Source organism: Scardinius erythrophthalmus (genome assembly GCF_964197995.2).
Source record: "Scardinius erythrophthalmus genome assembly, chromosome: 3".
NCBI classification, from domain to species: domain Eukaryota; kingdom Metazoa; phylum Chordata; class Actinopteri; order Cypriniformes; family Leuciscidae; genus Scardinius; species Scardinius erythrophthalmus.
Window position 1 is genome coordinate 20,841,385 of NC_138223.1, and position 23,758 is coordinate 20,865,142.

Here is a 23,758-nt window from a genome sequence, read left to right on the forward strand (position 1 = left end):
ATGAGACAGGTATGGCGGAAACAGAAGAGGGGGAGGGTTTACCTGCATGGAGTTAGTGTACACAGCAATAGAAGCAACACTGCACCTGTTCCTCTTCCCAGACTCTCCCTCTCTTTCACCACCTCTACTCCAGACAGCCAAGCAAGAGGGAGCAGAAAGGGGTCAACATGGATCCCAACCAGGCCAGTGGGAATGACAGAGAGAATGAAAAGGTGGAGAGAAAAGAGAAGGACAAAGGAATTAAAAGGAGAAACAGACTTTTCGTAAGATACCTGGAAAGGAGGAAGACAGATACTATTGTGGAAGATGACTCTTCCAAAGGTGACATCAGCATCGCAACCTTGGTGAGAAGGAGCTATTCTGACAAGACAGAGTATAGTGCTAAACTTAAAGGTAATTTTTCCTCACAAACTGGATAGAATTCTTTTCAGCTATTTGAATGAAGTTGTGACTTTATAATGGTTAAACATTAGATTATAGTAAAGCCTTGATAACCTTAGAAAGACCGTTGTTAGGCTCACATCAACACGGTTTAGACATCCTGCAGAGCAGCAGGTTAGCATTGACTTGATTTTATACCAATTATACTCTTTTAAAGCCTCCCATCTCAAATTCCATTAGATCTTTGTGCAGAGTGAAGTTAAAAAAATAGAAAAAAGAGGGCATGTGTGTGCTGATGCTTAGCACCTGTTGCGTTGTAACATTACAGAGAGAGATCTATTCCCACTGGACTGATGTCACATATGCAAACTGAACCTCGGCCACAGTGCTGAACATGGTTGTGGAACAGTCGTAAACAAGCTCAGCCACAGTGCCTACGCTGTTTACTTTATCAGGAAGTTGCTATCTACTCATTTTTATTTGGTTTATTCCGCATTGCACTCTTTTTGCATTATTAGAGCATTTAACTTGATGAGTAGAATATATTATAATAAATATGAAGTAATTCATTCATTCATTTTCTTGTGAATGTCATGTCACAGTCTGGTTGTGATGATATGTGAATATCATCATAATCTTAACTTGAGAATGACATCAGCTGACAGAAAAACTAGTTTAACAGCCTCCACTGAGCAGGGAATGAAGCCTTTCAGGGCTGCCAAGTCATGACATTGAGGACATCTCACAGCTATAAGGACATTGTCATACAAGCTTCTTAGTTTTCATTTAATAGCCCTTATATAAACAAAATGTGTTGTCATACATTCAAATCATGTCAAGGAGAATTCTGAGACTTCACAAATCATCTGTAAAAAGCAAACAAACCATTTTGAATTTCACTTAAACAGCTCATGACTGAAACGCTTGCAACTAGTCAGCAGTTTTAGTTTCTTCTTGTATGTGTAAAGCATTAGCAATGAGACTTATAATTTTTAAAACCTTTCAGTTCTAGAAATTAGTTGTTAAATGAACTTCTTTTAGTTATTAATATACCTTCATATAGTTCCAACATAGCGAGGTAGTCCATTTTATAATTTTATTTTTTAAATTTGAGACACTTCAGTTCACACATGTTTAGCCATATAGTATGTTTATATTGCAAAGTATGTCATTGACAGCCAGCTGTATGTCATATGGCACAATTAAAGTCAAATATGATGACATCATTGAGGAAATGTTGATCCCTGAACAGGAAATGCTCATAAAACTGAGTGTTCTGGATCACTTATCATGCTTCATAATGAAACAATGAATTTACTAAAACAAGAATGTTGTTTTAGCACATCAGTATGACTGTATAAATGTGTTTGAAATATGATATTTTCATGTCTTACCCAAAAGAAAAAGGAAAATGTCCAAAGCAAACACTTGATCATATGAGATACAAGCTCTTAATGGGCACTTGCAGGGCAGGTTCCACTTGTGTGTGCATGTGTACAAGAGGTATGTTTGGATCCTGTATGTTTACTTTGTGTTACTGAATCAAACCAAGCGGAGAAGGTAGGATGGGAGTCTTGCTTGAGGCTTTCAAATAATTAAAACGAAATAGGCAGATAATTATTGATGCTATACAAAGACACTGGAGCTAAATCAACACTCACAGTGAGCTCAAAGCACATCTCCAAGCTTGAGTTCAGTCAGGTAATGTTTTCCTGCAGAAATGTGATCTGTTCAGCGTGGCACAGGTTTCCATTAGCCGGCCATCATTGAAAAGTCTTTGTGTTTTCTTTTCATGAGGACCTTTTGCCAGTCTAAATTGCTCAGCCAGTCAAAATGCAGGTTCACAAGAGAATAATGTAGTACTGATTAAACATTTCCTATGAGGAATCTTGAATTCACTGTAAGATTGCTGTCATGTTTTAATTTATTCTGCATCAAGACATACATGTTCTGGTGATTTGTAGGGCAGAGATTAGTTATATGATTCTGTGTGAGTGAAATGAGTGAAACACAACTCCTCTATTGTCATAACCTAACTCTTTGTCTAAGACTTGCTCCTCGAATCATATCTGCCCACTGCTTATTTTTTCACACATAATAAGTCTAATAAGTTTTGTTTCCTGGGTAATTAAAGCTGATTTATAATTCATAAGCGTGAAATTTATGATTGGATCATTTAGACATGTTTAATGCAAGGGGTTTAATTCCTCACATTATTGTAGTAATTTCATTATTTACATCTAAAAATATTAAAATGTGGTCTAATTACAGTATTAGTCATTTTAAACACCAAATCTGTATGATTGAGATGTGCAGGCACTAAAAGAAATAAAAGGCCTTTTCAGCATTGCATCACTGTGCCAAAAAGTAATGTGACACCTGGCCCCACCTTTGCCTGTAGCCTCTCTGTCTCTTTCTGTAAGGAGGAAGTGTCAAATGTAGGTGACCAGGAAACAAAGAATCATCTCACTTCCCATGAGTAGGCCTACATACTTGCTTTGTTTAACTTTCATATTGCTTGCAGCAATACCTAATATTTAGTTTTATTTAGTAAGCTAATGTATTCTGTTTTGATGATTCATAATTCAATATAAGAATTGCACTGCTTAATTGCATGTAATTATTCAAAAATTCAATTCAATTACTTTTATAAAATAACACTCTAGGTCAGTTTTCAGGTCAGTTTTTATTACAGAGAAATTTTTTAATCCCATAATACCCATCATATAATATACCCATCATTTTCTCACAATTGCATTATATAACCTTGCAATTCTGTCTTTATAACACGCAACTGCAGTTTAAATCTCGCAATTCTGAGGAAACAAGTCAGAATTAAAATTATAAAGTCAGATATTAGTCAGAATTACGAGATATAAACTCTTATATCTTGCTATTCTGGCATAACTCGCAATTGCGTGTTATTAAGTCAGAATTGTGAGATATAAACTCAATTGCACACAAAAAAGTCAGAATTGCGAGATAAAAACTCGAGATATATACTCACAATTGTGAGAAATAAAGTCAGAATTGTTTACATCTTAGTATTTTTTATTTATTTTTTACTGTGAATTTCTGGCAAACACAGGTGTGTTTTTTACCAATAGATTAACAGGATTTTTTTTATAATGTATGTACAATCTGAACTGCGTAATTCATCTCTTTTTCTTTTTCTTTGTCCTCACATCAGAGAAAATGTCCCCACATGATATCTCTTTAGCCACATCCCCAGCCATGGATCCAGAAGAAATCCGCCACAGGAAGATGATAAAAAGGTCAAAGGTCATTGAGGAGCTGGTTAGGACAGAGGGAGATTATCAGAAGGACTTGGAGCTCTGCATAAGCGAGGTTCTGCTTCCTCTCAGAGCAGCCCAGGCATGTTCACAGTCCCATAGAGATGTATTCTCTCAGTCTTTTTTAAACATGATCAAGAGCAACCTAAAGTACTGTACAAACCGGCTGGGCCGTTACAATCTTGTAACTGCAGATTTAGAACACCTTTAGATTTGTAATGTCATCACATAATCACCATAGAGGTATATAAAGGTTTTATGTTATCACTAAATACTGCAAAAAAGATTCCGATGTGAAGTGCATTTCTGTTAAGCATCTACTAAACTTGCTATTTCTTTATTAACATTTTGTTTGATGCATGATTTTGGGGTCTGATGGGTTTGTTATAGGTGGTGGATGTGGATCGACTGTTCACCAACATTGAGTCTGTGTGTGTTGTCTCTGCTGATCTGCTCCAAAGGCTACAAGATGCCATAGCTGACCCTGACCCTGAAACACAACTCATAGGTAATTTTGAAATACATTTGAAATAGAAACATTCGACTTACAAGCATTAAAATAACAAACAAAAACATTGGCTATAATTAATGGTAGCCTATGTTACGTAACTACTGACATTACAAATTAGGATTCATTTAGTGGTTATTATTAAACTAAAGATTAATGAACTTAATAAACCCAATAAAATGAATGTTAATATACAACAAATAAAAAACAGTTAAATAATTTTTAAACTATTGTATAGTTTTAGGAATATATATTTTGAAACCTTTTCATAAATGTAAAACATTATCCTATAGTGTGACTTAATTACACTTTTATAGATTTCTAAACATTAAAAAAGTTGCTGCCTCAAAAATGTAAATACAATCAACTTGGCTGTTTAAGTCATTTCAACTTAAATTACATTAAACAGACTTGAAAAAAAAGTTGAAAATTGCTAAACTTATTTTGATGAGTTAAAGCAATGTAAAAACATATGTTGCATATGTAAAAACATAACTTATTGATCATATAATTTATAATCAAATATTTTTTTAGGAGAAGTTTTTATCCATGCCAAAGCTGTCATGGAGGAGGTATACAAAATTTACTGCTATCATCACGACGAGGCTAATGCTTCACTCAAGTCTTATGAAGCACAGGAGGACATTCAGCAGCATTTTAGAAGATGTATATCAACACTCAAGTAAAGATGTTAACTGCATGTATCTCTTAGATATAAGCCTAGGCCTTTGGCTCTAATGTGTACAATAATGACTTATTGTCTCTTCTCTCACAGGAAAATATATGACCTGGAGTGAGTATGCCATTTTTGATTTAAACTCCGTGAGAAATAATATACAGTAGTGAAAATTCTGACATTTTATAATTATAAACATGAATGTTATACTTTATAGACATGTTAATAGACAGCTTAGTTCTCAATGCAACTTATAATTCAAGCTATGCATTACTCGAAACTGTGGCTTTGTTGTTGTGCCTCATGCTCAGTTGAGCTACAAAAACATCATAAAAGTCATTTATACAGATTGTATATAGTGAACAAAGTGGAGTTCACCAAATCTGAATAGTTGTTCTTCATTCAATGTTATTTTTTAGAGGGAAGCCCAATTTGCTTGACATGGGCTCTCTGATCATTAAACCAGTGCAGCGTGTTATGAAATACCCGCTGCTGTTGGCTGAACTGTGGAATGCCACACCCATGGACCACCCTGACAACAGGCCCTTACAGGAAGCTCTGACCACTGTGAAGATCATTAACGTCAACATTAATGAGTTTAAGAGGAGGAAAGACATAGGTGAGACATGCACAGGATCTTATAATAACTATATCAAATAGGCCTACACGGTTTTAGGTTGCAAGTTGTCAAGTTGCAACCCAGAAAACATTTATTTTTTCATGTCATCACATTGTTTAGAGCATAAGAAACAAATGGTAAAAAAAAAAAAAAAAAAAAAAAAAAGGCTAAATTCTATTCTTTTCATTTGTTATGCTATGTCCTCTGTAGTGGACACCAGGACTCAGTTGTTGTTTTTTTCAATCACCAATAAATTTTAGGGTTTCAGGATTTTTATTTTTTTTAACCAAAATTTGTATAAAGATGATTCTCAACTATGTTATGAAAGATAAACGGAATGAATTGATACACCATTTTACTTTATGCAATATGTGGGTAAAATGGCCATAAATTAATATTCCCATTCAATGCAATGTATCTATACACTGTATCTAATTTGCACATTAATGTGTTCTTGGAGCAACATTTAATGAAAAAAGAAGTATAATAATTGGAGTAATAATTAGCAACATTTTAATAATAATATCTAATATTTCATTGGAATACTGACGTATAATTTATTTCCATATTCACTTGTTGTGTCTCCCAAAATGCCTGATAAACATGATTTAAGTCCTGATGTCCTCTACAGTGGACATCTATGAAATCAAAGTCTTTTTTTTTTTTTTGAAACCCCATAACGTTTTCCTGAGATGTTGGTTTATGAAATGCAATTTGAAAAGTAGTCCGATTTAAATTATAATTACAACATATTATCATAATTCCATAGGAGTGCTACATTTGATCACTAAATTAATGTCAGACATTTTTAAAGACCAAGGAGAAGTTGTTTTCATGGTGAAACCTCCAAACATTTGGTGACAAAAGCCCTGAATGTGCTCTTTACAGGACACCCAGGTTGTAACATGTGACATGTATGGTGTCAGAGAAATTCACTAAAATATAATGTCCACTACAGTCTATTCCTGGGTCCCAGGAGGATAGTGCAAACATGGTTCAGAAAGTATTTTGGGTTAAAGCAACCATGCATGTCTATAAAACTCACGTATAAAAGATTTTTGTTGTTGTTTGCTTTGTAAGTATTAAAGTTTGCAAATATGACACTTGTGTTGTTTCAGTGCTGAAGTACAAGAGGAGTGACGATGAAACCTCTCTGAGGGTTAAACTCAACAAGTTCAACATTCATTCTATCAGGAAGAAATCTGACCGCCTGACAAGCTATTTTAAGATGCTCACTGGCGTTGAGCCACAGGTACTTTAACCAAACGAGGCAAAAATAACCATGTTTTTACTCAGGCCTCTGTAAAGGCAGTCTGTGTGTATTGTTGCCGCTTTTCTCTTCTCCACAGGTGAGAGATGAAGCGTTTGACAAGGAGGAAAAACTTTTCCGTTGCCTTGAGAAAGCTGTGAGACAGCTAGTGAAAAACATCAGCTGTTACTTGCTCTATACTCAGGTATGAAGAAACATGTGACATAGTTTTAGTTATACATAAATAGATGCAATTAAGGAAAGACACTTTAGGAAATAGTATTTCCATACATTTGTAAATATTTTGCTTCCATAACAGACTAGTGGAAAGAAAACATCCAAATACAGATTTAAGTGTTTATTTTTACACAATTTATATATTTGCATCTGTAGATTTAAAAGAAAATATATTTAAAGGCTTTTTGTAATGAGTTTTTTTTTTTCTCATGCACTGAGCCAGAAATCCCCTCTTCAGTAGCCCTTACATACACCAAAATTATCTTACATACATCAAAAAAGTTTTATCCATATATTTATTCTATAGTTTTAACAGATGGGGTTTGTTCATATACAAGTTTTTAGGAATATTTTTAGAACATTTTATTCCTGAAACACTGGCTGTTGACAGTATTTTCTAATTTATGGAGAGATAAAAATTGATATCCAAAACCTCTGCAAAAACCTTTAACTCTATTATTCCAACAAAATGAAACCAGAATTTTGAACCTGGCTTCATCCAATGTTCAAATTAACTCCTCTGGAAATGTATGCAAACTAGTGCATATTTAGTTAGATAATGCATCATTTGCTTGTTTAAACAACACAACATTTTAAGAACTTAATGATAACAATGTAATAATACCAAGTTCTGGCATGAAACTCTAGGTTGGGTAGGCTGATAAGTCCTTAACTCATTTGGTAGCGATCACATCGTCATCTACATAGCTCAACATGCAAACAAATACCAGTGTTGCTGTTAGCAGTCTGCAGTGTTCAGAAACTCTCCACCTTCCCCAGCTCCACCTGAATAGATCTGCTACGTGGGGTTATTTCATGTATGTTACATGTGCAGCAGCAGCATGTCTTACATGCTCACAGCAGTGTTTGTGAATGTATTGGCAGTAGCAAGTCATAGCATAGCAGATCTATTCCGCCAAGACTAAATACATTAACATTGTCATATCCACTACCATTACCATGCCAGTCTCTCCGAGAGTTGTCATGACAGAACTGTCTTAATGTAGCTACATTGATTTATCACCTGGGGAAATATGAGTGATATCTATTAGGTTTTTTTTTAGCTTATTCACCTGGGCCCGTATCCCTAAAGAATTTTTGTACAAAAAGTGGCTCCTAGTGGCCAAATTCTAAGAAAATTCTCAGAGTCATGACGTTTTCTTAGAGTTTCCCCTAAAAGTGACACGAAAATCCCAGTTAATATAAAAGCTATTCCTCAAGATTCCTAGCGCTTAAAAGGGCTCCTAAGGCGAGATCTGCTAAGAGCAGGGAAGAGGACTTTTAGTGGCTTAGGAGTTCCCCTAAGCAGCTGCACAAAATGTATTTGTAGGATATTTGTTAACAAGCCTTCATAAATAGACCAGCCAGCAATCACAGACATTGATAAAAGCTGAGCCGTGTTACCCTCCTTAAGATCACACTGTGTTATAACGTTGCAATTTCTACTTCATTAAGGACAGCCCCTTGAGATAGGCCATCTTGTTTTCAATGGGGTCCATATGGGAGTGAAAGTACAAAATATGCCAGCTAGGATATTAATATGAGCAAATAAGACACGAATCATTATTTGAACAGGGTGTAATGAGCTTAAGTTTTCACATATTTTAGATTCTAATGTTAGGCTATAACCCCTACAGCTTACTATTCATTTTCCAGATATTTTCTTGAATGTGAAATATCATTTACAATTACAGTCTGCATAAGATGTTTATTGATTTGAGGGTACATCCTTTGCTCATTATCACCAAAAGTTCATTTTCATCAAACTTGTAGGATCAACCAATCACGGCTTTTGAAATGATGACTCATACCTAGCAACGGGGTCAACCACACCTCCTCACTAAGATAGGATTTTCCATCCATTCCTTGCTCAGAGTTCACTGAAAATGTTTTGGAATCACTTCTAAGCTAGGTTAAGTTAGGAGCTCTCTTAGAGGATTCTCAGAATCTTTAGGGATACGGGCCCAGGTGTCTTGCCTTAAACATCTCTTTATAACATTTCAAGTATTGTTGTTTTATTTTGCTTTAGAACAGTGCAATGCACATTTCCAACCTCACTGTTAGTACAGAAATATTTCACAAATTAATTTCCATTGTGATTAGAGCAGTCAGTGTCAACACATACTTGTTGAAAAAAATCTGCTGCACTAGGTATTGTCCATCTTCCTCCTGTGAAAATCTAACAATGTTTTGGGTGGTGTTTTCATTTCTGCCTCAGAAAGTCTTTTATAGGGGGCATTTTGTACCTAAAATACCATCCTTGTATTTATTTAACAGTTCCTACAAACTGTTAATTTAATTGACAAAAAAAATTATAATAATAAAATAAAGAATATGTAACCTATGTGATAAAGTCTCATAAAAATATAAATGACTAAATTCGTTCTATATAAATCAGCTAAATCATAACATTTCAAAACCAATCTTAAATGGCTGCCTGGTTCAGGACAATTTTTGCAGCATAGGAAAGTACTGAGATAGTGCTGGTTACTGAGGGTTTATTTAGAAGAAGAAAAACACCCATCCAAAAGGCCTAGCCCCATTCTACTGTAAATTTGGTTGCATTTCTATTAATTGAAAGCACTCAAACTTTTAAATAATGTGTTCTAAATATTATATTTATATTTATATATGCAAAAGCCTCTAAGTGCCATCTGAAATTTTCTTCTAGAATGATCATTTTTATCAAGCTTGTATGTTTATGTTCAGTTATTTCACTTTAATGGCAATGAAAATGACCTATTAATTGTCATTAAAGTGAAATTACTGAACTTATACATATGAGCTTGAAAAAAATTATCATTTTAGAAGAAAATTTCAGATGGCACTTAGAGGCTTTTGCATCTGAAGTCTTCATATATAGATCTGGGTCCTGAATTAATTGAATTATAGAAATGTTGATCGGTACAATGTCCTGTTTTTATATTTCTCTTTACTGTAGGAGATGATATCCATTGCTGTTCAAAATGCACAGGACCTAGAAACTATAATGAAGGATCCAGACAAAATAGACACCAATGGCTTTCAGCAAAAGAGGAATGGCAATGACCCATACAAACAATTTGTAAGTGTTTCCCCTCACACACACACACACACACACACACACACACACACACACACACACACACACACACACACACACACACACACACACACACACACACACACACACACAAAAAAGACATATTTGCATAAACTATGGAGTCAAATTTCCCCTCAGTTCTTGTCAGCAACTGCACTGTGAAACATTCTCAAACTTTCTCAAACAGTCATGGATGATAATTTTAAGTGAGCTAAGTTTCTCTTTAAAAATGACATATAAGCAACAGGAAGTACAATAATGCACAATATGAGCTCAAAGCCATCATACAGATTGCGACACTCTAATATTTTGGCTAAGTGAGATTCACTATAGTATTCCCTTAATTTTTCACATTTCATACACACAATTGTGTCATTATGCTTCCTTTTCAATCAAAGCATTTAGTCTGTAAGGGCTGTAAACCTATTAAATGTCTGCATCTGCTGCAAATAGCATCTTAAAAATTTGTATGGTTTGTGTTCCTCAGAAAGAGCATATGGAGCGTCTAGTTCTGGCTCCTCTCTCCAGCCTGCTGGGAATGTTTGCATCACCACAGAAGCTGATACAGAAGCGCTACGATAAACTGTTGGACTACTGCAGCCAGTTGGATTCCCGATCCTCCAAAGAGGAACAGGGCCTGGCCAAACGAGATTACGAGGCCCTCAATGCCCAGCTGCTGGATGAGCTGCAATGCTTCAACCGAGCTGTCAGGACCATCCTCACCAACTGCTTGATTTGTGTAGTGAAATTAATTAGAAAGCTGATGGATGCAGCCCAACCGCCTGTCCACCAGCTACCGGTGAGTTAAAGCAGGCAGAAAATAAATGATACAAAAAATAATGATTTAAAAAAAAAAAAATCCCCAAATTATTTTGAAATGTAGAGAAAGTGACAGAGCCCTTTTTCACATTGGAAACCCCAGTTTTAATTGTCTTGGTCAAAGGCAAAATGTGAATTTTACAACATATCAGGTTACTTCTGTGGTCCAAGGTTGGATTCAAACCTACAACCTTTGTGTTATCCAAAACCATTAGCCTGTTATATTCTAAGCATAAAGGATCTTTACGCATTCAAAATTTGAAAATTCAAGTTCAGTAGGCTACATGATAATTTGTTACAGTTACTTTCTGTAAAACAGTAATAATGGAGATAAATATAAAGCATATTCAAAAGACTATGTGTAATATAACATTTTAACCATTACAGTGGTTGTTTCATCTACAACGATGGTTCTCAACTTTTTTAAATCCAAGTTTGTACAAGAAAATATTCAAAGGCTCACATAGTCTGATATGTACCTCTGGGACTTCTGTTTTAATAATAATAAAAAAAGTTAGTGTTATTTAGATTGTTAGTTTGTGTTTTTAGCATTTTAATTAAGATTATGATAATATACATTTATTAGGGCACCCGTGGAAGTTTCTTGATGCCCCCTGGTTAAGAATCACTGATCTACAGTATGTCCAAAATTCTGTTATGCATTTTAATCATTGCATTGGTCATTCCATCCAGGTTCCCTTGTCGAACTTTAGTGAAGTCCAAAATTCTATCATGGAGGAGCTGAACAACCTTGGATTCTTCAAAGAAAATTCCCAAAAGCTGATGGAGCGCAAAGTGAGCTTTGAGAAACGGGACAAGAAAATGGTATATGATTACAAATGATAAATTTGGGTAAACCCATATTGCTATTAAGGTCTCAGTTGAGTGTAAAATTCTCGTCAGGCCCCAGAGATCCTCAGACAGACCGAGGAGCACAGAGCCTGGCTCCTGGAAGAGTATGCAGTGGATCGGCTCTATCAGCTCAAGCGTAATTGCAATGCCTGTCAGGAAAAAGACATCAGCCTGCTGGAGGGGGAGCTAGTGGCCCTGCTGGAAGACAAAGACCCAATGGGCAGCAGCAGCCGCTGGCTGGTACACACTGGGAGTAAGTTTGTTTACTTGTGTTCAAATACACTTTCATTTATTTTCAGAAAAAAAAAAGATGTACAATAATGCACAGCGTATAAGAGGAAAGTTTTTTAATATATTCAGCGAAGACACATCAAAAGTAACAGTAAATACATTTACGGTGTTAAAAAAAAAACTATTCAGATAAATTTAGTTGTTTTAAATATTCTCTTTTTCAAAGAACCCAGGGAAAAAACACATTGAACATTACATTGAACATTACATTACATTCACATTCACTTTACAATAGGGATATACATGTTAACATTTGTTGATGCAGTAGCTGTCATTAAATTAAAATGTACTTTTATAGTTTTCATTTGTCTTAAGCTAATGTTCATTTCTACATAAATTATTACATTTTAACATTGTATTGTATCAAGTTGTAAAAATAAACATTAACAAATATATTATGAATGAATATGAATTAACAATGTACAATATGTATAAATTAACATTAACCTAACATTAACATACCCTAATGCATTAACAAATGTTAAAATTTTATTTTATTTTAAAGTGTAACCAGTTTTTTGAACGTTTGCTCACGCTTACGCTACTAATTCACATGAGAGTTTATACTTGTAATCACAATGATATTTACAGTAGACACCATTAAATAAAGCATTAATAAGGCTGGTGGAAATTTTGTATGCATCCTATCTATCTGCTGTTGAACTTCATAACCTTACAGCAGAGAGTAATGAAATCCCATAAGGATTTTCTTTCGTCACGTCTATAAACTAGCCTCTCATTAACTCCACAGAGACTGTTGCTTCACAACAGGACCAGCATTCTTGTTATGTCAGGTGATCAACATGTCTGTTATCAACTATTGAAAGGAGTTTCAGGTCATTGGGGAATAAAAAACTGACTGGAAGTAGAAAAAAAAAAGAGTTCAGCCAATAAAGCCCTTGAAATATTTACTTGAAATCTTTAAATATCACAAAAAAAAAAAAATAATAATAATAATAATAATAATGTTATGCTATGATATTTGAATTGTATTATTAAAAAAGAATGTGAAAAGTGTAATCCATGATCCTTCAGACAACTCAATTAGTTTGAGGTCTGAAACTGATCTGTCTGAGATCACGTTCACTCATGTGGTCATACAAAGCTGCCATTATTTTGCTCCTATTAGGTTAACCAGGATCCTGCTGTTGATAATGACATTTCTCTTTGTCTTTGTGTGTGTGTGTGTGTGTGTGTGTGTTTAGGTACGCAAGGCTATGTGTACTCCTCATTCCTGAAAGCCTACAACCCCCAGCGAGAGGTGACTGAAAGGCCAGATGACTTTGACAATCTGAGTTTGTTTGTCTCAGGCAGCAGGAGCAGTAGTATGAGGAGCTTCAGTCCGAACAGCACTTCAGACAGTATGTCCCCTCAGTCTGGACCACAGGACGAGCCGGACCACTCTGAGGACCAATATGTAAGAAACATGGAAAGTGTGTGTGTGGTACACAAGACTTAAAGGATATTTAATCAATTTCACACATGCAAGTGTGCCTTTGTTCCAAATATCAGTACTAGTGATGCACTGAAATTTTGCCAACTGAAAATATTCACCCGAAACAGCAAAAAAATAATGTTTATCTAAAGCATATCTGAACTCAGATGGTTGTAATTGGAGAATGATTTGATTTACAAACCTAAGGTTAGACTTTTTTAAAGAAGACAAATTATTGCAAAAGTAAAAGCAGCTTCAAAAAATGAAAGTGTAAAAAAGTTATAATAGTTTAAGTTTACTGTAAATCAAAATGTACATTTTACAATATCATTTTGCTAGAAAATCAAAGCCATATATCTAACCAAGTTGTGATGATGTTTATATCATACAAATTGAAAGGCTAAAAGGTTTTATGTCTAATTTCAAAACTGTTTTCACAGGATGAACTTTGAATGTTTAAACTTTCAGATGATACTTAATTTATTGATTTCTAAAATATGTGATGAGGAAAAAAGGCAATTAAAAAAGTGCGCCAAATGTACAATGACAGTTAACAGGTTTCTCTGATGACACGTTTTCATGTGTCAGTGTCTATTTCGAGCACACAAAAGGTAAACATGTCAGCTGTGTGAACGCACTTTACCATGACAAAAAAATTAAGATAGTCGCAATGAAAATTCACAAAAACAGGTGCCTCGTTGCCTGGCGTATTGTATCACCTGAGAACACAACACCCTGAACAGCATAAAGAGTTAAATTACCCAAATTTAATTACTCTAACTTTATTTTTGGTTTTTAAATTTTATTTTGTGGGTGGGAAGTCTGAGTTCAGAGCAACAACAGCATAGAACAGAACAATTATTATTTTGATTGCTTGTAAACAATAGGTCAATAAACAAGGAAACTTACGGAAAAACTAACATTTTAGACACAATGTTCCAGATACTTTGTCCATTTTTGCTCCACCAATGGTAATAGTTCAAAACTATATCAAACAGCAACAACCATTGCATGCCTCTGAGCAAAACATAGTGGTGTTTCCTTCCTGAATCAATCAATGTTTTTTGAATAATCAGTCATTGATTCAATTACTCACTCATAAGATACAAAGACAGTCATTTACTGGCGAAACGATGTGACCTGCAGAATGGGTCAGTGACAGCCTGTGTGGAATGCCACAAACGGACAAGTGGAGAGCCCAACTGTAAAGCCAATCAAATTAAAGAGGACCATAATTAACTGTTGTGTAAAGTGGTGTTTCAAGTATAATTGAAAATTTGTAATACTACCTGGAGGACTTCAATGGATTTTGCTTTATGTCAAGCAGTAAAGACAACATGAAATGGCATTCTGACTACTTTACTGTGATGTGTATCAAGTGAAAAATAATATTGTTCACTAAGGCCACATTTACATTATATGGTTCAAGTGAACCAATTCCGATTTTTTCCTCCCATGTGGTACAGATCGGATATGACCCACGAGAAAATCTGAAATGAACCGGAAACATGCATTTGCGTCTGCCATGTAAGCGGATAGATCAGATATTCCTTTCAATGCGAGTCATATGTCATTGAAAAAGCAACGCTGGCGAATAACGTCAACTCAGGTGGACACCAACCGTGATCACATGACTCTTTTCAATGGTGTAATGGAGGACGAAGGCTCAACCCAATGTTTTGTTGACCTTTAAAGATAATAAAAGCTTATGCTTGAATTATCATTTCATCTGCATCCACAGCAAATCGCGCCATTTTTACTTTCTTTTCGGTCCAAACTTTTCCGGGTCAATACGTCTACCTTTGGTTGTTTCGCCAAGTGTATAGTGGAAATGCAGATATCGGATATGGGTCTTTTTTAAAAGATGACGTAAGCTGGTCGTCAAAAAACAAACAAACAAAAAAAACTGAAATAGTCAACAAATCGAAATTGGGCATCAAGACCTGCAGTGTAAATGCGACCTAAATAATGTGAGGATTTGTCTTGTGATGGGTTGAAGTATGTTAGGCTAAGATACTACTTAATCACCACTTAATATCATATTAATATTTTGTTTTGCATTTGTCCAACATGACCTTGGCTATAACATTAGAAGAAAAATAATTTTTCAGGAGGCAGAAAAGTTAGTCATTTTGATGAAAGATTATGAAAATGTTTTTTTTTTCTTTTGAATAAGATAAATAGATGACTTGAGTGAATGGGGTCAATCGAGTTTAAAAACTGCAAGGAAGTTTCTAGTAATCCTGAAGACCTTGATTAGCTGGATCAGGTGTGTTTGATTAGGGTTGGAGCAAAACTGTGCAGAGCTGTGGCCCTCCAGGAATTGAGTTTGAGATCACTGCTCTAGAAGGACAAATCATTTCAAATTAGATAAACTGATTTTCAGATACTGTACTGTTATGTTGCAATAAAGTGTTTTTTTTGTGGTTTAAAAGTAAAATGACATCTGATCTCTAAAGTTCAGCTTTCCTGTTTTGAGACTGTGTTGTTGTCAAGCTGAATGATATAAAGAGAATAACAACAAGACACTAATTTTACTTCTCTTTTTTCTGCAGTTCTATGCAGTTTATGCATTCCAGGCGCGCTGTGAACAAGAGCTCACGCTTCAGGAGTACCAGCATGTTCGTATTCTTAAGTTTTCAGACCTCGGTGGTAACAAAGACTGGTGGCTCGCTGAATCTAATGGACAACGTGGCTACGTTCCAGCAAACTACCTTGGAAAGATGTCATATGCCTGAAACTATTTTTTAATGTCTATTAATATTTTTATTTAAAGGAAGAAAAATATGAATTATAAATTAATTGCTTAATGAAGGCCAATCCCGCACAAATATTTTTGCACTACATGATGCTACCAACAGTGTTTACTTGAACTATATAAAAAAATGTTATGGACAACATGTTGCTAATTAGAAAAAATATATATTTTAACTATTTGTATTTAGTTATATTAATATACATCTAATGTGATTATTAAATTATTTATAATCATGCAAATGACCTTGTCTGTTTTTTTGTGGGTTGTCGTTCATTAAAATAAGTATTTAAGTAATTGTAAAAAGGTTAAAAATTACAAGATTACATTTTTCTTAAAAAAAGGTGTTATTTATTAAACACATTAAAATGAGCAGCTTGTTTTCAATAACGTGAATGGTTTTGAAAGAATGAGGTACATCTTCAAACCAAACCGCTTCAGAAAGACCAGTAACATTCAAGTATATGATTTGAAAAACCGGATTTGACTTGCTGTTTAACATAATAGCCTGGCTTCGTCCTACTCATTTCTTCAGTTTCTTCTGTGCTGCTTTCTTTTTCACCATCTGCAGGCGTTTCATAGCATTGAGCTGAGACTCCTGGGAAGTGGGCGCCTTGCCATCAGCTGAGGCTTTTGTTCCACTGCTGTTGTTATTGTTGTTGCCGCTACTGCCACCACTATTGCCCCCGTTGCCCCCTCCATTGCCTCCCAGGCTGCTAGAGGGTGCTGCCCCAGGTGACAAAGATCCAGTCACAGTCATTTTTCCCAAGCTATCTCCACTGGCTGAACGGCTCAAAACCTGCTTGCCAAGTGTGAGTGGAGGGGGTGGTTTCATAGGTACCGTGCTGGAGCCATTGTTCCCATTACCACTTCCACCACCGCTGCCTCCTGAAGGTTTATTAGCCAGACCTGGCTTAACATTGGCCAGTGCAGAGAGCCCCACAGGTTTAGAGCCTGAGGGAGGTGGGGTTGATTTACTGCTACCTGGCTGACTGGTGCTCAATTTGGTACTGGAAGGTCCAACATTTGAGGTCTTGGTAAAGGCAGCCCATCCTGTAAGGCCTTGGGGTAAAGATGAGCTACTGCCGGAGGCGTTTCCTGATGCCGCAGGCGCCTGGACAGAAGAAGAAGAAGAAGAAAAAGAAGAAGAAGAAGAAGAAGAAGAAGAAGAAAAAAAAAAAAAGTACTTAATGAGACTTCATAACGGACATCATACATTGGCGTACTGATCTATTTTTGATCTCATGCCTTTCTCACAGTATATAAATAAAACTAGATGTTTTCACAAAGAAGAGATTCCAAAAAGAAAAGGTGCACATCAAATACCTGACTGATACACTTAATTAACATAAAAAAAACAAAACACAGTGCAATGTTAGATACTCCATGCACATCTGTCCTTACATACTGGAGGGTGAGGGGCTGTCAGACCTATCAATGGCCTATCGATGTTGGATAACAAAATAACCTTATAAAGTTCATGTATTATGGTAGAGTGCAAAGTATAGTCAGTGTATAGAGTGCAATTTGGGACAGTAGATTTTTTCCAGTATTTTATTTTAGCTCTTTTATATTAAAGTAACAACATGTAGCTTTTCAACCTTCATAATATATTTCCAAGACCCTTGTGATAGTACATCGACTTACAATAGGTTGAATGAGACGTCGGCCAGAGCCTGACGGGGTCTGTATCGCTTTTACTGGCACTATGTAACTTCGGGGTGCGGGTAGTAACCAGCGCTCAAAAAGAACTACAAAATTCGACTGCTTTACGGCATACGTCACTTCGCCCTCAAATTCGGCCGTGACAGGCCAACCAGCGCGTTTGTTTTCGTGCGTCTGTTTTCGTCATGGCTGAAGCAGCAGCGAAACGTAAGAAGTCCAAGGTTTTGTCGGAGTAGAGTCGGAAGAGGAAAAAGGAGAGTGATAAACTGAAAGGCAGGACGAGGATCAATATTGGTCGAGCGTTTGCTCGCTGGCGTGAGCTTATGGAGGAGGAGAGTTACCAGACCGATGCTGACTTGGCCGTCATGCTGTTGAACTAGTAAGTAAATTGCTTGCATACTATCTTTAGGTTTTCTAATCTGTTGTCTGCCTGGCTACGGAAACTATCTGGTCCTCCATTTATCTTCATGAATCAGCTATAGATGAGCGAATTATAAATCTGGTAGTAAACACTAACATGCTAGTTTTAGATGGTTAGGATTCTATCGCTATCATTCTCGTTCAGATTTGAGCATTGCAATCGACATGCAAATCGCAAATGTTTGAGTTTAAAATGTTTAGTCTACTAAACATGTAGGCTATAAATTATGAAAGGAGGAAGATTAATAATATTATCATTGCCCATATGAAAAAACCCTGCATGCTTCATATACAGTAACCGTAAATCATTTTACGACAGCGGTAATGGACAATTCCGCTTCCAACCTGTAGGGCGACCGCAGAGGAAAAGTTCCATGTTGTTGCTTTAAGATAATTACTGACCATTACATTAAAGCCAGCTTGTGATTTTTCTTAGACTTTAAAGGGATAGTTCACCCAAAAATGAAAATTCTGTCACCATTTACTCACCCTCATGTCGTTCCAAACATGTAAAACTTTCGTTCATCTTCGAAACACAAATAATATTTTAATGATATCTGAGAGATTTCTGTCCTTCCATTGACAGTTCTGGTAACTACTACTTCGATGCTACAAAAAGTGCATAAAGAGATCATAAAACAAATCCATATGAATTGAGCAGTTTGGTCCAAATTTTCTGAAGAGACACGATCGCTTTATATGATGAACAGATTTATTTTTAGGCTTTTATTCACATATAAACATTCAACTCGCACATCAGTTGATGTAAACAGAAGCTCAAGCATGTTTGCTCAGTGTGTGAGAACCAATGAGGTTCATTCTTGTGTGTTACGCAGGTTGAGCATTTATGTTCGCTGAGAAATGTTATAAAAAAAATAAAAAAAAGTCTAAATTCAATCTGTTCATCATATAAAGCGTTCAAGTGTCTTTAAGATCAAGATTCGGACTAAGCAGCTTAATTCATACAGATTCGTTTTACGATCTCTTTATGAACTTTTTGAAGCAACAAATTGGTAGTTGCGTAGCTGTCAACGGAGGGACAGAAAGCTCTCAGATTTAATTTAAAATAGATGAATGAAAGTCTTACAGGGTTGGAATGACATGAGGGTGAGTAAACAATGACAATTCTTTTCATTTTTTGGTGAACTAACCCTTTAACTGTTCAATTGACACAGGTACTTTTGAGTTTGAGACCCCTGGTCTATAATCTCTACTTGTGTGAATACACTCACCTTCACCTCTGTTCTCTTAAAGGCCTGGAATGAACCAGTCGTTTCAGGTTTAGGCTTTAGTTCAGCTTTCTTCACTAGTGGATCTTTCAGCATAGGTACAGCTGTTGCCAAAGCAGGAGCTGGTTTCTGTGGAGGCTTCTGAGTCTTTTGGGCCTGAGACATTAAAAAAACCATCATATTGAGTGTTCCTACTACACTGTAAAAAAATATTTTTCGACAAATATTATTGGAGCATGTTTTACAAGAAAATACTACTTCAGTCTTTCTACTTCAAAATGTCATGTTAATTCAATATTACTTGCGGTTTCTTTGTGAAATTTATTAGCAATTTCTGAGTGAAAAAAATTTCTACACCAAAGTTTTTCAGTGTATTATATAAAATTTCTTATTGTCATGCAATTCTCACCATTCGTTTCATTTGCCTGGTGCATCGAGCACAGTACCACACTAGCCGTGGGTCATTGACATCCTTGTCAGTAACTTGAGGTTTGTGACACTCCTGATGATACAGATTATGACACTCTTGACACTCCACTAGTTGATTGCCAGAAGTGACCGTCATTTGCCTGAGAGGAAAGAAAGCTGGATTAATTTCACACATACAGTCATGTGAAAAAGAAAGTACACCCTTTTGAATTCTATGGTATTACATATCAGGGCAGAGTATAAAAAAAACCCAAAAAACATCAGGTATTAAAATTAAGTAAATACAACCTCAGATGAACAACACATGCCATTATATCATGTCATTATTTATTTAACAAAAATAAAGCCAAAATGGAGACATTAAGTGTGACAAACTAAGTTCAGTCTATGATTTAATAGCCTGTAGAACCTCCTTTAGCAGCAATAACTATAGAAGTAATAATTTTAATAGAAGTAATAATTTTCTATATGACTTTATCAGTCTCTCCCATCGTTGTGAATAATGAATCTTCCTCGCTGTAGAATGATGGACTTAAAATTGTTTGGATCATTGCTGATGTCTTTCCTCATTGGCATTGTGTTAACACACATCTGAATGCTCTAGAGCAGCAAACTGCCAAAACTTCTGCTTTTATAGAGGTGATCACGCTTGCTGATGATCAATTAATCAAAGACATCTGATAAGCAGCGTCTGACAACTAGTTACTTACCCTCTTAATTCCTATGGATGCAGTAAGTGTGTACTTAGTTTGTCACACATTATGGCCTAGTTTTTGTTAAATAAACGAAGACACTGTGTGAAATGTCATGTGTTGTTGTTCATCTGGGGTTGTATTTACCTAATTTTGAGACCTGCCAAGGACCAGATGATTTCTTTATTATGTCCTGTGATACATAAAACCAAATAATTTCTTTCTTTTTCACATGACTGTACATGGCTCATCAACAGTGACATGAGACAAATACATTTCCAAAAAGGTTTATCAAATATACTGAAAAGGCAATGTCAAAACTAAAACAATACTAATATTATTTAATATTGATACACTTTTCTATATATTTTTTTATATACTATTATAGTATTTATTATAATTTTGAATTAGCTTTTATTTTTGTATTTTCAGCTTTCATTTTAATTGTAGGGTAAGTTTCAGTAATTTTGTACTTTTTATTTCAGTTTTGGTCATAGACTGAAAAATATGGACGTAGTGTCCGTGAAGTCACCCGTATTTTTCTGAAGAGCATTTTTGAAGCCCAAAGCAGGCGGACCCGGCCGTGGCCATCTTGGTAGCACGTCACCATGCATCACTCCCAGATAAACGAAAATGGGCAAAAAGGCAGGATTAGCTGAGGACACGTGACGCTAACAGACAGCAGACAAAAGGCTAGTAGTGATAGCAGCGGCAATTCACTTGTCACTCAAGTGGCCATGCCCTTAATTAGACAGAACTTTAGGGCTTAATATAATTTAAAAGGATGAGTTATAAAAGAATTCACCCCCTCACAGTTTTCATGAAGGGCAAATTTAGCTATATAGACCAAAACCACTTTTTGCACCAGGCTGTAAACACATTTCTTTCTGCTGTGAAGTTGGGCATTTATATGGGATTGACTCTATTTTGCATCCAGCCTCTAGCGACCAGTCGATGAATTGCAGTTTAAGTCACTTCCGTGTTTGTTTCAAAAGAGAGACAGGCAGGTTGCCGTTTGGTTTTGGTTTTAGTTAATTTTTTTGTACTTATTTTGAAATGCATTTATTTATAGTAAGAAAGTAAGTGGTCATTTAACATCTTTTATCCAAAATGACTTTACAGGCTCAGTTAAGCAGGAGTAGCTAGTTTAAGACCCGGTTTCACAGACAGGTCTTAGATTAAGCCAGGATTAGGCCTTAGTTAAAGTAAGACTTTACTTACTTTAACTTAAGTAGCTTTTTTTTTTAAACGTGCCTTAGAAAAAACATTACTGGTGTGCATCTTGACACAAAACAATGGCACTGACATATTTGAAGATATATCAGTGCAAGATGCTTTCAGTTAAAACAGCTCAAACATGCATTTTAGTCTGGGACTAGCTTAAAACCTTGTCTGTGAAACCAGGCATCCGTGTCACAATGGTGATAAATCATGATCCTTGTGGGGTCCAAACCAGTAACCCTCTGGTAACCAGGCCTTAGTTTAGGCCGGTGTGATATTCTCCATTACTCACCGACAAACCACACAAGCAAGACCCATTTCCATGGCAAAGTCATCAGCGTTGGTTTCATCAATGTCTGTGAAATCTGGGATGGGAATGTCCTTGGTTTGAAAAGCAATCGGAGAGGGATGACTGTCCTGCTTTTCCACACGAGGTTTTTTAGGTGGCTCCGCTCCTTCTCCAGGATCAACCCTAATCTAAATATCATATGATCTTTTATTAGGCTGAGCTTTTCAAGTTATATCATATTTACAACAATAAACAATAGTGCAAAAAACCTTTTCCAAAGATCTTTTCTCGCTCTCTTTTTTGGTCTTCTCTGAGCTACTGGATTTACTGCTGCTGCTGGTGATGGATGATGATGATGATGAACTGGAGGAGGATTTGGAGTCTTGTTTGGTCATTTTTGGTAATGACACTTTGCTTACTTCGGCTTCCTAATGAATGGAAAATGAGACACAACTTAAAACATCTAATAATTAAATTCCAAACATAAAAATACATTTGTGATTTGATCACCTTCAGTGATGTCCTATAGATGGAGTCACTGCCCCTGGCTAAAGACTCATCCAGCAGGGCCTTAAGTTTCTCTGCTGAGTCTTTGCTCTTGGAGTGAAGGTACCCCAGTCCCTTCAGAAAGATGGGGTCAAGCTCTAGACTTACTGTTCCAGCCATTGCTTAGCAGTTATTATAAGACTTTACATAAGGCAACGAATCAGCCCTCTTCCTATGGAAATTAATGTGGTGTAACGTTAACGTTATACACGAATAACATTAGATAACCCGCATTTCTGTCTCGTACAATCTCTCGTATTTTAAAGATAAACTAAGCAACCAGAACCGATTGACTCGAGATTAACGTCTTCCAGCTTTTGTCTAAAACACGTTTTATAAACAGTAGAAAATATTATTCTTAGCACTGATTAATTAAGTTTACAATGAGTAATTTGCTGATTGAAATGGTCCGACTGCCTACCTATACTTAATAGAAATAGAACGAGTAGAAAGCGCTTGATAAAACACGGAAACTGAAATGGGAGGGGCTTAGCAGCAAGACTGTTGTCTCTAATTGGTCAGATGGATCAATTTTCAGTTCTTCTTTTTTCTAATAAACATATTTCCTCAGTATTTTGAATTCAAGTCAAGACAATATTTAGAAACTTATAACTGACAAAATTATTGTCCACATAAATGCTGAAGCAACACGTGCACGGTTTTGTCACATGATAGTTGTTACTTTCCTTACCGTTTACTAGACTGGGATTATTTATACACACACAAAAAAGAGAGAGAGAGAGAGCGAGAGAGAGAGAGAGAGAATTACGTGTACGGAACTCATGAGGGGATCAGACAATATTCCTTGGAATTAACTGAGTTAAATTAGTATACGTCAGAGTAGAAATTTCTCTAACAAGACAAACAACTCCTCAGATCTGAATGTCTCGAGTGTGCCTCACTCGAGTATCCTGCTTTCTGAGCCGTCAAGTGCCCCCTATTGGACGATTTATTTAATAGTGATATTTGCAGTCTTCTCGTCTAGTCTCCTATTTCTCTCTTATGACGCTTTGTGTTTCTTTTAAAACATACCGATATAAGCGATGCGTTTCAACTATCATATTCAGCCA

The 23,758-nt window shown here is 35.9% G+C and overlaps 2 protein-coding genes across 3 annotated transcripts; one reads left to right on the forward strand and one right to left on the reverse strand.

Annotated features, from left to right (window-relative positions):
* Nucleotides 1-16,436, forward strand: arhgef38 (Rho guanine nucleotide exchange factor (GEF) 38; the record flags this gene model as incomplete). Its single annotated transcript, XM_081360685.1, has 15 exons — nt 1-9; nt 102-393; nt 3,572-3,756; nt 4,065-4,182; nt 4,717-4,864; nt 4,958-4,975; nt 5,278-5,477; nt 6,596-6,729; nt 6,827-6,931; nt 9,905-10,027; nt 10,533-10,844; nt 11,558-11,689; nt 11,768-11,969; nt 13,213-13,424; nt 15,998-16,436. 15 exons carry the CDS (start codon nt 1-3, stop codon nt 16,178-16,180), a joined length of 2,373 nt encoding a protein of 790 aa, XP_081216811.1. The 3' UTR covers nt 16,181-16,436.
* Nucleotides 16,437-16,533: 97 nt separating this feature from the next.
* On the reverse strand, nt 16,534-23,577 carry ints12 (integrator complex subunit 12). 2 transcript variants are annotated; one of them, XM_081360650.1, is made up of 7 exons: nt 23,380-23,577; nt 22,653-22,763; nt 22,412-22,570; nt 22,146-22,330; nt 19,921-20,080; nt 19,515-19,667; nt 16,534-17,311 (listed from the first exon to the last, which is right to left on the reverse strand). In XM_081360650.1, exons 3-7 carry the CDS (start codon nt 22,535-22,537, stop codon nt 16,721-16,723), a joined length of 1,215 nt encoding a protein of 404 aa, XP_081216776.1. In that variant the 5' UTR covers nt 22,538-22,570; nt 22,653-22,763; nt 23,380-23,577; the 3' UTR covers nt 16,534-16,720. The 2 variants fall into 2 exon arrangements, with proteins under 2 accessions (XP_081216776.1, XP_081216775.1); XM_081360649.1 differs by lacking the exon at nt 23,380-23,577 and having other exon boundaries at nt 22,653-23,133.
* Between the last annotated feature and the right edge of the window lie 181 nt (nt 23,578-23,758).

Bases quoted from the DNA above. Each gene is read 5' to 3' on its own strand.
- ints12 (XM_081360649.1), bottom strand. From the start codon at position 22,808: ATGGCTGGAACAGTAAGTCTAGAGCTTGACCCCATCTTTCTGAAGGGA. The intron at 20,081-22,145 runs GTGAGTAATGGA...CTTTCCTCTCAG, and splicing joins CTTGCTTGTGTGGTTTGTCG to GCAAATGACGGTCACTTCTG. The intron at 17,312-19,514 runs GTGAGTGTATTC...TCTTCTGTCCAG, and splicing joins TTAAGAGAACAGAGGTGAAG to GCGCCTGCGGCATCAGGAAA.